Source organism: Cajanus cajan, chromosome 5, assembly GCF_000230855.2.
Source record: "Cajanus cajan strain Asha chromosome 5, NIPB_CcT2T_4, whole genome shotgun sequence".
Lineage (NCBI taxonomy): Eukaryota > Viridiplantae > Streptophyta > Magnoliopsida > Fabales > Fabaceae > Cajanus > Cajanus cajan.
The window spans coordinates 46,069,458-46,082,815 of record NC_138521.1 but is presented as its reverse complement, the minus strand read 5'-3'; the positions used below and the strand labels follow the sequence as shown (position 1 = coordinate 46,082,815).

General features: G+C 32.5%; 2 protein-coding genes across 2 annotated transcripts; both read right to left on the bottom strand.

The window, feature by feature from the left end:
• Positions 1-227: 227 nt before the first annotated feature.
• On the bottom strand, positions 228-8,754 carry LOC109818685 (sialyltransferase-like protein 1). Its single transcript, XM_083075260.1, has 11 exons — positions 8,470-8,754; positions 8,325-8,401; positions 8,105-8,191; positions 7,564-7,641; positions 7,392-7,483; positions 7,073-7,274; positions 6,704-6,794; positions 1,688-1,746; positions 1,409-1,557; positions 1,153-1,234; positions 228-1,064 (listed from the first exon to the last, which is right to left on the bottom strand). Exons 1-11 carry the CDS (start codon positions 8,585-8,587, stop codon positions 672-674), a joined length of 1,428 nt encoding a protein of 475 aa, XP_082931386.1. The 5' UTR covers positions 8,588-8,754; the 3' UTR covers positions 228-671.
• An 833-nt stretch (positions 8,755-9,587) lies between these two features.
• LOC145958321 (uncharacterized) lies at positions 9,588-11,983 on the bottom strand. Its single transcript, XM_083075259.1, has 3 exons — positions 11,819-11,983; positions 11,660-11,712; positions 9,588-10,800 (listed from the first exon to the last, which is right to left on the bottom strand). Exons 1-3 carry the CDS (start codon positions 11,895-11,897, stop codon positions 9,727-9,729), a joined length of 1,206 nt encoding a protein of 401 aa, XP_082931385.1. The 5' UTR covers positions 11,898-11,983; the 3' UTR covers positions 9,588-9,726.
• Positions 11,984-13,358: the final 1,375 nt, after the last annotated feature.

Genomic DNA, 13,358 nt, shown 5'->3' with positions numbered 1-13,358 from the left:
ATTAGAAAGTAGGAACAGACTCAAACGGGTAAACAAAAACACACTAAACGTTCAAGTAGAACGATATCAACTATTAACCGAGCATTAGAGTAAACAAGTGAAAAGGCAAAGTCAAGCAATAAGTTTATGCAAAGAAGCCCAGAGAGGAGGCAATAGCAAGATGAACAAAAGAGAAAAACATGAATAAAGGGGAAAAAAATTAGCGACAAAATAAACACTCCTGAAAATCATTTGAAAACGACTTCACAGAGCAGCTGACTATCACCTTTCATAGATAATCTTGTGATTAAAAATGTTTTCTGCCAACATTTCTTTGGCCAATTAATACATTATAAAAGACAGACATCTATCATACTAAGGACTAAGCACTAAGCACTGTCCATTACAAACCTGAATAAATGTTACAACAAACTTCTGTGGTTAAAATTCATGTGTTGTGATTTCTAGACCCCTACCATCTGGATCGGTGAAATTATGCATATTGACTCCCTCATTTTCACTTGGTGTTGATATTCTGCTCTGATAACTGCAATAAGTGAAGAAGCAGAACGACTGTTGAATTTGATGAGCTATGTCAGCAGCCGCCAGAAAGTAGCTTCATCCCAGGTTCCATTTAGAAGACAGTTGGGTGTGATCCGAGAATAACAATAAACAACAAAGACACCATTTATTTACACCTCAGATTTTAAGGAATGTCTCACACAGACTAAATCATCCAACCTATTTCCATCCATTTTATATACAGAGACCCCATGCATCTGGTTATAATGATCCTGTGCTTCTTTCCTCAAACTCTCAAAAGGCATGACTTCCCATTTACTATAATTTGAATATTTCCTGACATCACTCATGTCTGGTGATCCTGAGACAGGTCCACTTTTGTCTGGATCCACATTGCCCCACACCTTACAATTGCCAAACTGCCCCAAATCACCACCTTGACCGGTTTGACTCTTTCTCAAGTGCAAAGCTGCTGCATGTGCTTGACTTATCATGTCTTTACTAGGTATATCTGCCCAGTCTTCCCTCCTCTTAGATCTCATGGGGGAGTGAATCCTGATTACCTGACAACAAAACCCAAAGCCAAGAACATTATAAAATGCATACTATATATATTCGATTTATGTGGAAATTTTTAATTAATATAAATACCCCAAGGCATTCTAGAAGTTGGTAGTATGCTCTTCCTTGAAGTGGATTGTGTCCCTTCCTAGGCTTAGAGAAGTATCTTGTCCTACAAGAAATAAATGAAAAAATGGAAGATAAAATGTTTGAAAGTATAGCATCACAACCTTACATGAACAAAATAAATAAACAAATAATTTAAAAATGAAGATTTGGAGTATCAGTGACAGAAACACCAGGAATATAATATAATAAATGATCAATATCAAAATAGAGAACCCACCATTCGGTATATCCTGGATCAACAGTGAAACCATATATATCAATAATATCACACATGGAGAGCGCCAACTCAATAGATTTCATTCCAGTTCCTTTGGCACCTCGACGTAGTACAATTCCTTGGAAGAGATAGACTGGATTTGGTATAGTCTGTCATAAAAGGTAGTTCAAAAGAATGTGAATAAATCTATCCTAGTAAGTATCCAGTTGCTCCCATCTGTATTGAGTTCATATACTAAAAAGCATCCAATGAAATAGTTATCAAAGAACGTGTTCACACCTTTATAACTGCATTGATTTCTCTGTGCGTCAGACTTTTGATTATGAGTACCTCGGTGTCTACAAAAGAACAAAAATTTTAATCCTCTCATTATGTACATATCATGAACTAGCAGATGCTAATAGAATTTGGTTTTAGGGCCTAACTCAATCCTACAAAACTGATTTATAAGGTAAGGACCATCCAAATTTTATAAGTTTTATTTAAGTCACATCTCTAATTGATGTAGGACTAAACCACAACTCTTGAAGTTGCCATTACGGCAGCTCCCAAAGAGACTGCATCTAGGGCGGGTTAGGGTTAACCACAATTACAGCAGCTTTCCAACTAATACAAGGGAAAAAATAGGATTAAAATCTCATAATGTCTAGTGAACTTCTACTTCCCAAGTCTTGAGCAACTACCAACCAGTTGATCCCCACAAATCTGAGGTATTAGATGCCAGATACCCAGACAATATATTAATATATTTGTTAACAAAGTTACAAGAATCTAACATATTACAGGTTTATCATAATAGCAATTTTTATAATTATTTATTTCATTTTATTTGCTAACATATTACTAATTGCTGTTTACTTGTTAATAGATTAATTTTAAAATTTTATTATCTTTTAGAGTTTATAGGCCAGTCTTCCAAATTCAATTTGGTCAAAATCATGGTAGTAAGAATCGCACGATACGCGATACGTATCGCACGATACGATACGATACGGAGCCTCCGCGATTCGAATCGCATGTGGAATCGTTTTTGATTACGAATCGTATGCGAATCGCTTGTATCGTGTTCGGAATCGGAAAATCGCGATTCATAGGAGAAATCGCACGATTCTGGACATTTGCGGGTCACCTCCGAAACCGGGTCGGGTCATGTATGATCCGGTTCTAAAAACCCTAAAAAAATGATTTTTTTTTTTAAAAAAAAAACGAAATGAGACAGAAACTCCCGCTTAGACTCCCTGTACATGACCCACTTAGTGGGTTTCACTTTTTGTGGTCCATTTGCGTGATTCAACTTCTCTGCTTCGTTTGTTTGGGTTGCTTCGTTTGTTTGGGTTGTTGTTTGTGGTCCAAGGTAAGGGCTTCCTTCTTGTTGCTGCTTGGGTTGCTGTTCGTGGTCCAAGGTAAGGGCTTCCTTCTTGTTGCTGCTTGGGTTGCTGTTCGTGGTCCAAAGTAAGGGCTTCCTTCTTGTTGCTGCTTGGGTTGCTGTTCGTGGTCCAAGGTAAGGGCTTCCTTCTTGTTGCTGTTTGGGTTGCTGTTTGTGGTCCATTCCTTCACTTGTTCTCTATTTTTTTCTTTCTTATTCCCTCTACAACTTCCCTCTCTTGCTGCTGTCTAAGTTTCTATTTATTGGTACTTGGTAGGCCATTAAAAAATGGGTCATTCAAAAAGAGAGCCCGATATCACTTGGAATTATTGTGATAGTATCCCTCCAAATAGACTCAAAGTAAAATGTAAGTTTTGTTCTCATGTTTGTTGGGGTGGTATTTCAAGGATGAAACATCATCTTGCTAGAACAAAGGAAAATGTGATTGCTTGCACAAGTGTTCCGGATGATGTGAAGGAAATATTTGTCAAGCTCTTGGAAACTAAAGATAAAAAGAAAGAGGATTGCTTGAATATAGAGAATGGGACAGTAAAAGGAAAAGAGGGAACATCTAAAATTTTCCAACAAAAGACAATGAATGAAGTTTGTAAAGATAGGGAATTTGTGATTCAAGAAATTTGTAAATGCATTTATGGTAATGCATTACCATTTAATTTGGTAAGGAGTCCTCTTTTTATTCAAATGTTGAAGGTTGTTGGAGAATATGGGAGCGGTTTGAAGCCACCAACTTATCATGAGGTGAGGGTTTCTTTTTTGAAGAAAGTTGTTGACAACATCCAAAAAAGCTTAGAGAAATATAGAAGTGATTGGGAGAAATGGGGATGCACCTTGATGTGTGATGGTTGGACGGATGGGAAAGGAAGATCACTCACTAATTTTCTTGTTAACAGTCCAAGTGGGACTGTTTTTTTGAAATCTATTGATACTAGTGATGTGATAAAGGATGGGAAAAAAATGTTTGAATTGTTAGACAACATTGTTGAAGAAATTGGGGAGGAGCATGTAGTCCAAGTTGTGACGGATGGGGCTTCTAATCTTGTGGCTGCTGGACAAATGTTAATGGTGAAGAGAACCAAACTATTTTGGTCCCCATGTGCAGCCCATTGCCTTGATCTAATCCTTGAGGACATTGGAGAGCTTCCGGTATTCTATAATACCATTGCTAATGCAAAGAAGATTACTACCTACATATATAGGCATACATGGGTCCTTAATTTGTATAGACAATATTCCAATGGAGGGGAATTAGCAAGACCAGCTGTGACAAGATTTGCAACTTCTTATCTTACACTAAATTGCATTAAACAACAAAAGAATGCTCTTAGATCAATGTTTGCATCGGAGGAATGGGCTACTAGTCCACATGCTAGTAAAAGTGAGGCAAAGCAAGTCATGAACCTAGTGTTGAGTGATGATAGATTTTGGAGATCAATTACATATTGTCTAAAGTGCGTGATTCCACTTGTGAAAGTGTTAAGGCTTGTAGATGGTGATTCAAAGCCAGCCTCACCATATATTTATGAAGCAATGGATAGGGCTAAAGAGAAAATTGCTCAAAACTTTCAAATGCAAGAGTCAAGGTATAAAAAAGTGTGGAAGATTATTGACACTAGGTGGAATCTGCAGCTTCATAGGCCTCTTCATGCAGCTGCCTATTATCTCAATCCTAGGTAAATTATTTAAAAATAATTATCATTTTAAGAACTACTATTTTCTTTGTGCCTAGTAGCTAAGTTATTTCTTATTTGGTTAGGTATCATTATGACAAGAACTTCAATCCGGATAGTGAAGTGTTAATTGGTTTATATGAAACCTTTCAAAGAATGGTTCCGGATATAAGGACAAGAGTTATAATAGATCAACAACTTGAAAAGTTTAAGGGAGCTAAGGAGATCTTTGGAATGGACATGGCAATAGCTACTAGAGATAAGAAACAACCGGGTATCCCTTTAATTTTTACTCTTTATTAATATCATAAACATAATACATAATAATTAATAACTACATTTGTAAAATAAATACATTTTTTTTTGTAGCTCTTTGGTGGGAGAGTTACGGTGGAAGAGGTAAAGAGTTACAAAAGGTGGCCATGAGAATTTTGAGTCTTACATGTAGTGCCACGGGATGTGAGAGAAATTGGAGTACATTTGACCAAGTGCATACTAAGAGAAGAAATCGATTGGAGCAACAAAGATTAAATGCACTTGTATATGTCAAATATAATCTTCAACTTGAGATGAGGCAAAATAGTAGAGAAGAGAATGGAGATACCTATGATCCCATATGTTTGTCAGATATTGAATCCGATGATGAATGGATCACCGAAAAGGAGAATCCTTGCTTGCCTATTGATGCCTCATGGATGGATGTACATGAGTGCTTTGGTGTTGATGAGGGAGCTCCAAAGAAGAAAAGAAAGAGAGGTAATTATTTATATTTAAAAGTTAGTTTAGAACTTGGAAGTTGGAATTAGAACTAGACCTTATTATTTTCTTATTTCTTTTGATTACATAGGTCCAAGAAACTTGAATGCCAAGATTGGTAAGGGAAAATCAATAATAGAAGATGAGGATGAAATTGAAGATAATGAAGAAGAAGAACTTTTGATATTAGAAGATGAAGATGACTTGAGTGATGTAGATCTTGGGGTTGGGGATGATGAATGATCTTGGATAGGGGCATTTTGTATAGATTTTTTGAGGCTATATGACTGAATTTGTGTGGCAGTAGCACCACTTGTTGTTGAGTTTATGCTGCAACAACACTAATATTTTTTTTGGGTAGCTATATTGCTGAATTAGAGTAGCAAACAGTCCCTGGTATATGCATATATTTAGCAACAACAATGGTTTTTGTTGTAGGCTTTGTTGTTGAACTGTGCAGTCATTTCTTTTGGCCTTGAGACTGTTTTTATTTGTATAGTTGTATCTTTGTTTGTATTGAAGTTTATATGTTACAAATTACTATATATTTATGTATGACTTCATTTTTATATGTCTTGTATGCATATATACACACTATGTTTTTATTGATCATGAATCTTACGATTCACGATACGATTCGATTCACGATTCAAAAAATAAGCCTTCCGATACATTATTTGTATCTCGATTCAACTACCATGGTCAAAATCATGAAGAGCAAGAAAAAATATCTGTAATAAAAATCTAAATTCTGAAATATGAATTCAAGTAGACAGGGTTAGTTGTGTTTGGCTACACTGTTTTATTGGTTAAAATTGAATAGCATCTTCCACCATCCAATTTTCAAATTATGTACTTTTTTGTAAATGAGAGCGAGTTTTGGCACTACAGTTAGGTAGCTTGTGACTTGAAGCTCACAGGTTCAAATCTAGGAAATAGCCTCTCTGTTTGCAGGTATAAGGCTGCACACATTTACTTTCTCTAGATCCCATTAGGTGGGAGCATATAGCACCGGGCAAGTATTTTTTTTTGCAATTGATATAACAAGACCATTTGTAATGTTAAAAAAATTGGACATACAATAACATTAAGATTGTATACATTTTAAAAAATGTATATATGTTGATTGCATGATGATGCTGAATAACAAAAGAATAACATTTTACAACATTGCTGAAGGACATGAAAACCAGGAATGCAAAAGTATAATTCACATAGAATAAGAATTAGAAAGGTTAGTAAAAAACCAAACATATTGCAAGAAAATTACAGAAGTTGAGTTATCGATAAATTATCAGGTAACAAAAGATGGGTATAAATTAAAGCTATATTTCATAGTGTATCCACTTCACCACTTGTAAATGATAGATATTGTGAATAGATTCTCAATACAACTAATGTGACATTGTGATTCAAAATTTCAAAAGTTAGTTTTCAATAAAGTTTGATATTTTTGTTTAAATAGCATATATAATAATAACTTACCAGACCCATTTAGAATAGGGACCATGTTACGAGCAGCACCTCGTACAACTAGTCGGAAATCCCTCTTAAGACCAACATATTTGGCATATTTCTACACAATCCATAGAGACAAAATAAGTATCGCAATTTTTCTTTAAATATTATATCAGATAAATGCACCATATGCTTTAATACTCTATATCACTATGACATCTTGTTCAGAAGAAAAAAAATAATGGTTGGAGATTACAACAGCAGGTGGTCAGTTTCATCTATGCTTGGATAAACTAACAGGATATCAAGACAACAGAAATTGTAAGAAGAAATTATAAAAAATTTAATAACTGAGAAAATTTGCTCCATTATGTATGCATGGGTTAACAGTTTCACCTCATTAACAGGGGCCTCATTGTCTCGAAAAACAGCATCATGACTATCAATTTCTTCGCCAAATTCGGTCTTTAGAAGGTCCCCAGAATTCCCAACAACAGCACAGGTACGAAACTGCCGTGGATGAAATGGGGGCTTTGCAGGTAACAATATATTGAGGTTCTCTTCACAAAGAGTCTTGTTAGTGCACTTCTTTGTCCCCCTACAAGAAGCAAAGCCATCACCACATTGTCACTCGCTAACCAATAACACATGCAATGTAACTACATCAGCATTGACAATAAAAAACAGGAAACAGGTAAGGTTTCGAGATCCATACAATTGCGCTATCCTTAGTGGAGCATAATCCATCCAACCACCAGGGCGAGCATCAAGATACTCTCTGGTCAACACCGTAGTCATGTTCCGATACTGCAAAATCTCAACACTTGTAAATATTCATCCGGAAAATACAACTTAACCAGGACAAAAGGGATGACGTGACAATGCACCTGTTCCCACAGTAGGATTGTCTCACACACATCATAATGGTACTCCAAATCCTCAAATTTGTTAAACTGCGTATTGTACTGCAATCATTGAAACATGGAAAACAAAAAAATCAGCATTTGGCTATTCTTATAATTTGGGTTTTGGACCTAACTAAACTCTAAAAACTAGCTTAAAATATGAGAAATACCACCACTTATAAACGCTATTTTATCCATATCAAAGGTCAGCATAGAATTTCCAACACACACCCTTTACACCAAAGTTAGGACATTTGAAGGTCGCCCAATAACCAATTGATAGTGAGTGACTTGATAGGCCAACAACAACAACTAGAATAGACTAATTAAACTCTAATATCATCTTATAATTTAAATTTTAAGTCCAATGCAACCCCAAAAGCTAGCATAAGAGGTAAGTGCTACCCCTCACTTATACACATTATTTTAGCAACATCAGTAGCCAATGTGTGATCTCTAACATCATCCAATGAAAACTGAATCAAATAAGAGAACTGAGGACTCCAGTGACAGAACGACATACCCAAGTGCTGTTGGTATCTTTGGGGTATTTAAGGATCAATTTGCAATGATCAACAACATGTGCAGTGAGTCCAAGCCCCCTGTTATCCTGTTTCAATTCCCAACCTCAACCTCAGCAACATCTTCAGACAACTAAATTTTTATTTATTTATAATAATTATTAAATAAAAGACAAAGCAGTTAATTGAGAAATGATTAGACACATGAGATCCAAGAGTTACCACACAGTGCTGAACAGTGGACTGGAAGTTAGACAAGACGCGGATTGTTTCGGAGTTGCGATCCGAATAGAGAGAGCCTGAAAACGCGAATTGGGGTGAAAATAAAGAAAACGCGAAGGGGAATTGGAATGGTTAGGGCGAATACCTGCGAAGAAAGAGGATTGGAGGTAGAAGAGGAACAGGGAGAAGAATGCAGCCGCACACACCAGATACAGAACGGTGGGTCTCCGGTTAACGGAGGGTACTTGCTTGTGCGGCCTCATTGGAGAGAGAGAGAGAGAGAGAATGTGACTTAGTTATCGGAAACGACGACGTTTTCTGCTCTGATGAACATTGCCGACATTCTTTCCCTAAGATTTGAGCTGATTTCTGAACGGACCTGATGCCAAAATTTTTAATAAAGTCCGGTGGAGCTGTGATTCAAGTTATCTTTCTCCATTTTTTACAATATAAAGTGAAGGTTAGAATTGTTGGTAGAATTTCATGCAACAACATTTTCTAAGTAATATTTTTACAAAAATATCAAAAGTTATTTTTTTATGACATTTGTAAATCTATTTTTTTTATTTAAATCATTTTAAAATTTAGAAAATACTCTTAATAATATTAAAATAAATCAAATACTTTCTTTTTTATATTTCTAGAAATAATGTTTTTAACATATTATTTATGTGAATATGATTCTAAAAGTACATTATTATAAGAAATAAACACTTTTAAGTATGTTAAGAGTTTGATTATCTAATTTTCAACAATTTATTTGGTCTGATCTTTTTTCAACTTTTCTTTTCCTTAAAAGGAAAAGTCTGGTCAAACACTTTTTATTTATTTATTAAAAGCTTTAAAAAAACTAAGCTAAATTTTGAAAGCAAATAGCTTTTGATTAAGATAATAGGAGCAACTTTTTTATGTCTTAAGTAGAGCTTGTTGTAACGTAGCAAGTTGTTTTAGAAAAGTCCAATATAGGTGATTTTGTATGTATGTGTTATCTAGTTTAATATTTTCTTAGTTAACTAGTGTTAGTGCGATTTCACTAAGTGTAGAGACCATAGCGGATTGTTACACTTGTTTATATAGTCTCTTCTTCGAATCCTAATGAAACCAAAATTATATCATATTTTAAAATTATTGCTAATTTTCATATTTTTGTTGCAACCTCATCTTACTTTTTGCTTGGATTTGTACACTAGAAGTCTAAATTCTTGTCAATTCAATTAAATCATATTTAATTTAGATAGATATATAGGAATAAAGAAATAGCAAGAAAGAAAGATATCAGAATACACCTTAATATCATTCATGGCAACCAAAATGACATTTATTTAGTTTGACTACATAGTAATAAGACCCATAATTAGGGCCTAAATTATTAACTATATTGTATTAAAAAAAACTATGGTTTTCAAAGGGATTTTGGGGTAACGGGAGAACTTGGTCTAATTGGGGGGTAATCTTTAAAACCCATCATCCTTTTTCCTTCTGATTTAGAGGTTGCAGGATGACTTGGTCCTGTTGGGGGATAATCTTCAATGTTCATTACCATTCTTCCTTCTAATTTAGAGGAAACAGGATGACTTGGTCCTGTTGGGGGGTAATCTTCAACATTCATCATCATTCTTCCTTCAAATTTTGAGGTAATGGGATGATTTGGTCCTGTTGGGGGGTAATCTTCGATATTCATCATTGTTCTTCCTTCTGATTTTGAGGCAATAGGATGACTTGGTCCTGTTGGAGGGTAATCTTCGATATTCATCATTGTTCTTCCTTCTGATTTTGAGGCAATAGGATGACTTGGTCCTGTTGGGGGATAATCTTCAATATTCATCATCATTCTTCCTTTTGATTTTGAAGTAACAGGATGACTTGGTCCAGTTGGAGGGTAATCTTCAATATTCATCATTGTTCTTCCTTCTGATTTTGAGGCAATAGGATGACTTGGTCCTGTTGGGGGATAATCTTCAATATTCATCATCATTCTTCCTTCTGATTTTGAAGTAACAGGATGACTTGGTCCAGTTGGAGGGTAATATTCAATATTCATCATTGTTCTTCCTTCTGATTTTGAGGCAATAGGATGACTTGGTCTTGTTGGGGGGTAATCTTCGATATTCATCATTGTTCTTCCTTCTGATTTTGAGGCAACAGGATGACTTGGTCCTGTTGGGGGATAATCTTCGATATTCATCACTGTTCTTCCTTCTGATTTTGAGGCAATAGGATGACTTGGTCCTGTTGGGGGATAATCTTCAATATTAATCATCATTCTTCCTTCTGATTTCGAAGTAACAAGATGACTTGGTCCAGTTGGAGGGTAATCTTCAATATTCATCATCATTCTTCCTTCCAATTTTGAGGCAATAGGATGACTTGGTCCTGTCGGGGGGTAATCTTCAATATTCACCATCTTTCTTCCTTTAAGTCCTTCCTTCATGTCAAGCAACTCTTCCTTATTCCTAGAGTCCATGCTCAAATCTTTCTGCAAATTAAAAAAGATCACAATTGTATTAGACTTAGATAATAATGCATAGAACCAAATAATATATATATATATATATATATATATATATATATATATATATATATATATATATATATATATATAACATTGAAATCTTAATGGATGAAAAGTTTATGACTATGAATATACATACATTTTTTTAATCTTTCATATAAACTTCATATAAAATGTAGCATTAAATATATTTTTAATTCCTAAACTTTTGTCATTTTTTTGTTTTTAGTCCTTGAATAAATTTTATTTGATTTTAGTTTATGGAAGTTTTCTCCATGAGAATTTTTTTTATGTCAAGGACCAAAATGTTAACAGAGAAAAAACTTAAGAATTAAAAGTGAAAATCAATAAAAGTTTGGAGACTAAAGTTAATAAAAAAAAATTAAATAAAATTTTTGATAAAAATCAATAACTAAAAACGTATATAACCCTAAAATATATTATAGGATATAATAACTTATTTTTGAACTTGTTTATAATAAATTCATGAGAATATATATATATATATATATATATATATATATATATATATATATATATATATTGAAATCTTTAAAGATATGTTTTAGTCCCTTAAAAAAATTTAATCAACAAGGAGAAAATTGATTCTACCATTTCTAAAACAGCATAAACATGTGCTTTGGAAGTTATTTTTCCTTTTGTTTTCTTATTTAACACAAATAAGATAAGTGTTAAAAAGTTAAGATAAAATCTATAACCAAGATAACAACAATAAGAAAGCCTCTTCTATATGGATCACAAGACCAAGGTAAGAAAAGGGGAAAATGGGATGGGACAACACAAATAGAAAGAAAAATATTACCTTAACATGACCATCTACCATTGATGGATCCACTTTCCAAGTCATAGGGATTCCTACATTATTCCCAAGATATATCCTTAAGTTATTCTATATGTAAATTACAAACAAACCAAAAAGGTTACATCAAAGCTCTAAAATATCAAGATCCATGAATCTTACTGTTGCATGAGTAACAATCAAATAAACAGCATGAAAGACATAGAACAATTAGAAGTTTGTGGATGGCTATATTTCCCATGATTTCAAAATGGGTTGATACAAAGAGAAATATGATATGGTAGTAAAAGATTAAAGCAGAGCAAATTTGTTGACTAAGGATAGCAAAAAGGCCCTTTATATAGAATATTAATGGTAGCTATAAATTAAAGACTAGCTGTTACATATTGAAAAAAGAATAAAGTAGTGTGAACGATATGTTAAAAATAAACTTTTTTTTTATAGATAAGATTAAAAAATGTAAACAAATTAATATTAATTCATAAATAAAATGTATTATTTATTTTGTAGTCATCAATAACTTTATTGAAAATCATCAGAAAAATTAGTAATTAACTCTATCATTACAATATAAATTTTATATTACAAAAAAAAAAATAGTATACAAAATGCGTTATCATTCAACTTTTATCTTTATTATTTTTTAATAACTCTAAAATTTAATATTCTAATTTAAAAATAGCAATGATTTTAATTTGATTTGACAAATTTAGTGTGTGTTTGGTTCAAATTTTCAAAATATTTATCACGTTAGAATGGAAGCTATCAGTTATAGCTTTTACGTTTTAAACGTGATTTTTATTTTGATTCACGTTTTGAACGTGTAACCAAACACATAACTTTTATTCTTACACTACAACGAAATTAGTTTATAGCGACACATTTTATATTAACATAATATTTGTCATTAAAAATTACTTTTACGTATAATTATATTTTTATAATTGTTAAAAGTGCATTTATAAGTTATATATACATAATATATGTGTTGAATTTAATTCAAAATCAATATTAAAATTGTATATAAATATATATCAAATAAATGTATACCTATATGAATTTATAATGATATTTTTTATATGTCATTATAGTAATATTTATTGTAGTATTATATTTTTATAACTTTAAAATTTAATATTTTAATTTAAAACTAGCAATAATTTCGGTTTGAACTGACAGATTTAAATAGTGACCTTTATCATTTTTTATAACTCTAAAATTTAATATTTTAATTTAAAACTAACAATAACTTTAGTTCAGACCGAAAAGTTTAGTTGATAAGTTTAGATGACAACTTTTATTTATATAATTTTTTTATAACTCTAAGATTTAATATTTTAATTGAAAACTTGTAATAATTTTAGTTCGGATTGAGAAGTTGCATTAAACATCAACTAATTTTAAAGGATAAATTATACTTCTAGTCAATTATTTTATTTTTAAAATTCATTTTTGTCATTTATATTTTAATAAATTTATTTTGATTTTTTATCTCTTAAATTTAGATTAATTTGGTCATTCTAAAATAATTATTATTTTCAATTTTTTAACATAATTTTGAGATTTAAACCTTAATTTGAAATTTAAGAGACTAAAACATATTTATTTTAAATTTGAGAGACTAAAGACATATTTAAACCTTAAAATAATATATAAAGTTGTTACATTAAATGGGCTTGAATAAAATAATGTATACCTTAAA

Excerpts from the sequence above, each read along its gene's own strand:
- LOC145958321 (XM_083075259.1), bottom strand. The coding sequence starts at position 11,897 with ATGGGAAATATAGCCATCCACAAACTTCTAATTGTTCTATGTCTTTCA. Across the intron at positions 11,713-11,818 it reads TGATTGTTACTCATGCAACA|GAATCCCTATGACTTGGAAA; the intron begins GTAAGATTCATG and ends GGAATAATGTAG. Across the intron at positions 10,801-11,659 it reads TGGTAGATGGTCATGTTAAG|AAAGATTTGAGCATGGACTC; the intron begins GTAATATTTTTC and ends TTTAATTTGCAG.
- LOC109818685 (XM_083075260.1), bottom strand. The coding sequence starts at position 8,587 with ATGAGGCCGCACAAGCAAGTACCCTCCGTTAACCGGAGACCCACCGTT. Across the intron at positions 7,275-7,391 it reads CCACTAAGGATAGCGCAATT|GGGGACAAAGAAGTGCACTA; the intron begins GTATGGATCTCG and ends TGCTTCTTGTAG. Across the intron at positions 1,065-1,152 it reads AACTTCTAGAATGCCTTGGG|GTAATCAGGATTCACTCCCC; the intron begins GTATTTATATTA and ends TTTTGTTGTCAG.